The 4,209-nt window shown below is 31.1% G+C and overlaps 1 protein-coding gene across 1 annotated transcript; it reads left to right on the top strand.

The window, feature by feature from the left end:
* Window positions 1-2,258: 2,258 nt before the first annotated feature.
* On the top strand, window positions 2,259-2,769 carry LOC129292391 (dehydration-responsive element-binding protein 2C-like). Its single transcript, XM_054929953.1, has 2 exons — window positions 2,259-2,286; window positions 2,372-2,769. The coding sequence occupies exons 1-2, from the start codon at window positions 2,259-2,261 to the stop codon at window positions 2,767-2,769; spliced, it is 426 nt and encodes a 141-aa protein (XP_054785928.1).
* Window positions 2,770-4,209: the final 1,440 nt, after the last annotated feature.

Below are 4,209 nucleotides of genomic sequence, written 5' to 3'. Positions count from 1 at the left end.
AAAAATAAAAATATACTTACAGATCCTTGCAATTTTATTCAATTTTAAATTAGGTACTTGCAGTTTATTTTATTTTAATCAAATTTTATAATTTATTTATTATATATATTGACCCCTAAAGGTTAAAATTAATAATAAATTAGTATTAAATTTTACAAAACAAAAATACTTTTAGAGTTTGGGAGAAAATTTAATATAATACTTTTAGCAAAAATTGAGAAAATAAAAATTGATTTAATCCAATTTATATATTTTTATTATAATTTTTTATGAAAATTCTACATGTATAAAAAATATTTAGAAGACAACCTAATTATATAAATTTTGAGTTATAAAAATTATGTAATTACTTCTGAAGTCATATAATCATTTAATAAAAATATGAAAATTCTTAATTTTTTTAAAGGAAAACTGTAAGGATTTTAATTTTTAGGGATTAAAAAATTTAATTAGTTAAAGTATAAGGGCTCCATTAAAATAAAATAAGCCACAGGGACCTAGTTCAAAATTGATTGAAAGTGTAAGGACCTACAGATATGTTTTTCAAAAAAAAAAAAACAGCAAACACCCACATGTTCGTTCAATATCAAGAATAAATCCTCCAGAACCCGAATAAATCAAAATAAAGATTAAAATACGTATGTTTGTTTTACATTGAAAAATAACCATTAAAATCACCAAGATTTTGGTGGTGTAATATAAATTATATATTTATATATATATATATATATATGTAGGATCAGTTATATAAATAAAAAGGAAAAAGATTTCAATATATCTTGGTGATAATAGAATAAAAAAAACAATCGACAAAGAAGAAGAAACAATAGAAATTGGAGAAATACATAGATAGATTGGACACACCACGTCATTTATAGTCTGTCCAATAAAAACATGATATTTAGATATTATTAAATATAAATTAATTTTTATATTAATGATAGTAGAGAAAAAAAAGGTAAGAAATCAAATATGAATTATGTTGTAAAAATAAAATCAATTTAAAAAAATATCACACAAGATTTTATTTAACTTACTTGAAGTATTTTAATTGGAAAGATTATAAATGACATGATGCACCTGATCTATCTAAGTATTTCTCTAGAAATTGAAGTGAAATGAGAAAAAAGTGGAAAATTAAAATATCTTAACCAATAGTACTTGTTTGCATACAGATCTCTGTGGAGCAAACTGGCAAAAGAAATTTTTCGAAAGATTGAAATTTCTAGTACTCGAGAGGTGACAACAAACGGACGTCGAAGCCAAGTTTCCACAATCCATTTCAAACACATCTGAAGAGCTAGTAATCACCAGAAACCATCCTGATGCTGTCTCTTGATTTTCGACCACTGTATTGATCGTGCATCATAGTTTCATTAATTGGTGAGAATCATAATGCTAAAAGAGTTAAGGTTATCAACTTTCACCTTCTACAATTTAACATGACATTTTGTAGAAATCCAAGTACGCTTAAAGCAATAACAATAGAAAAAAATAAATAAAAAATAACTATAGCTGGTACGATGGAGTGAGAATCTATTATATTGTATAATAGAAAGCAAGATTTCATAGGGCCAAAAAAAAATACAAAGAAGAAGAAAGAAAAGAAAGAAAGAAAGCAAGGTGTTTCCATGTGGCCAATACTGAGAATCTATTCCTCTCTTTTGTTGACACTCGTTGACCTAAGCACTCACCAACCAACCAGCATTTCTTTTTCAAACTCACACATTCACTTATATTGAGTATAATATTATCATCCATATGTGATCACTCGTCTCAGTGTTTTCTTTTAATTTTTTTTTACCCTTTTCAGTGATACATATCAATGTTATTTCATTAAAAATATTTCATGGTTTCTTTTTATATCAGCCAGCCAGTTTTTTATGTTGAAATATTAATTCGTGATAATTTCAATTTCTCCACTTTCCTTATATTTTTCTTCGGGTTTCTCGAGAAAAGAGAGTTACGCGGCAAATATAGAGTGTGAGCTGTGTACTTACTGGGCAGCTTCGGCCATTGTTGGTCTCTGTTCGTTGACATTCTGACATTCTGGGATACCACCAAAGAAACCGCTCTCTCTCCCAACGTTTTTCATCACATTATCATCCAAACGGTTCATGCACTCTCCTGTTTTACTGTCATTCATTATTTCCTCACCTATCTATCACATCGCTTCTTGTTTTTAACCCTCTCGCTCTCGCTGAAAAATCATTCCATTATTTCGTTCCTCATTATCACCACCCATTCTCCGTGTAACAATGGGTTCATTGTTACTGATGATCAGAAGTACCTGTCGGATCTTCTTTTTCTTCGTTTTCTGAGTATTTGATTTGCTTCCTCTTCAGTGTTGTTTTCGATTTCAGCTGAAAAGGCCCCAGCGAGAACGAAGAGCAAGGACGTGGAACTTTGATAGAAAAGTTCGAATTATATACACAGACCCAGATGCTACAGATTGTTCCAGCGAAGAAGAAGGTGAAACCCTGGCCATGGCTCCAAGCGATTTGTGAAGGAAATTCTTGTTCCGACCAAATCATGCGGCAGAGGAAACACCAAAAAGAGTCCCAGTTTTTCCGTCGCCGGCACCAGGCGGGGCCCGAGGATCGGAAATCGTCAGGCTTGCCGAGAGGAGTACGACGTCGTAAGTGGGGGACCTACGTGGCGGAGATCCGAGATCCGATTCGAAGGGTCCGAATGTGGCTCGGAACCTACAATACCGTCGAAGAAGCGCTTTGGCTTATGAGAATAAGAGGACGGAGTTCGAAATCTTGATGATGACGTCCAACTCTTCTCCATCTTCCGTGCTTGATAACGTCATCCCTTCTAATAAGAATAATAATAATAATAATAGACTAACAATAACAACAACCGCAATCAATCTTCAATGGGTAGTAGCAGTGAAAGTGACGGTTCTGTGAAAGAGACTGTGAATGCAGAACAGTATTCTCATGAAGAAGAAGAAGGATACATTCAACATTTGTTAGAAGAGCCAACTGTGCCATCATTGGAGGATAGAGAAATGGCGTTTGGTGGTGAATCTGATAATAATTTGGTGATTAATTATAACAACAACAACAAAATAGCATTGACGTTAATGGGGGTTTGATCTGCGAGGATGATAAGGAGGAAGAAGGTGAAGCAGGAATCAGCACTGTTCCATCTTTTGAAAGTGAATCTAGTGATGCAGAGTTAGGTTGGATTGATGAAGCTCTCAATGATGAAGACGACGAAAGTTTCTGTCTTGTTTGATTTTGATAGAAATGGAGGTTTTGGGAATTAGCTATGTTTTCCAGATTTGAATATGTTTATGAGATGAAACTGCTTATTTTTCTTTTTTTGTTTGCTGATACAATTGTACGTTGGTACATCTAATTTTGTTTCCAGACTTCATCAAAACAAGAAGGATATATTTATTGCCAGTTCTTTTTGCTTTTTGTTTGCTTCTTATCTTCATTCATTCATTCATTTCATTTTTCAATTTTCCATATTGTTGTTTTGTTCTGCTTAAGTTGGCGAGGAAAATGTTTTCTGAATCGGTTATGATACATTGGGATTCCTTTTTTTTGTGAAGGCGGGAGAAAAAGGCTGCTTGGTTATGAGATATCTGTTGTTTGAAAGTGAACCGCTCCTATCGAAATATGTGACTCCAACTATCAATAAACGAAACACGACATTTTCTTGAATACAATCCAGCTATTCACCACTACATTATTGAGATTGTAATAAAAATCACATTTTTCAGAAAGCAGTTACGGAGCGTTAAGATTGCTTTTTACAAAGGCGGGAAGAGAACGAATATAAGGTTAAAATATATAAAATTTTCTTAAATTAAGAGAGTTGCATATGACGTCTTTTTTTATTTAATATTTAAAATTAATATTTTAATCTTTTTTTTATTTTTCAAAACTCCAATAATTAATTAATTATTATTTTATTAATATAGTTATTTCATGTCATATTAATGCAATACATATGGCTTATGACATGGAAAAATATATTTTTATTATTTTTTAACATAATTTAAGGAGGGTAAAATTGTAATTTTCTTAACATACATGACAATGCTCTCATTTTTTTGTTGAGCATTATTGTTCTCATTGTTTACGGGTAATACAATTAAGTGAAAAATTATAATTTTATTATTTTTTATCAATTAAAATAGTATTTTGTATTAAATAAATTAACAAAATCTAAAAGTTATCACTGATAAGA

The sequence above is a fragment of the Prosopis cineraria genome, unplaced genomic scaffold, assembly GCF_029017545.1.
Source record: "Prosopis cineraria cultivar Desert tree isolate PC_DT_omini unplaced genomic scaffold, ASM2901754v1 PC14, whole genome shotgun sequence".
NCBI classification, from domain to species: Eukaryota; Viridiplantae; Streptophyta; class Magnoliopsida; order Fabales; family Fabaceae; genus Prosopis; species Prosopis cineraria.
The sequence above is the reverse complement of the archived record's forward strand: the minus strand, read 5'-3'. Positions and strand labels throughout refer to the sequence as shown.

Coding starts and splice junctions, on each gene's coding strand:
- LOC129292391 (XM_054929953.1), top strand. CDS start 2,259: ATGGGTTCATTGTTACTGATGATCAGAA. Junction 2,287..2,371: donor ATTGTTACTGATGATCAGAA/GTACCTGTCGGA, acceptor TCAGCTGAAAAG/GCCCCAGCGAGAACGAAGAG.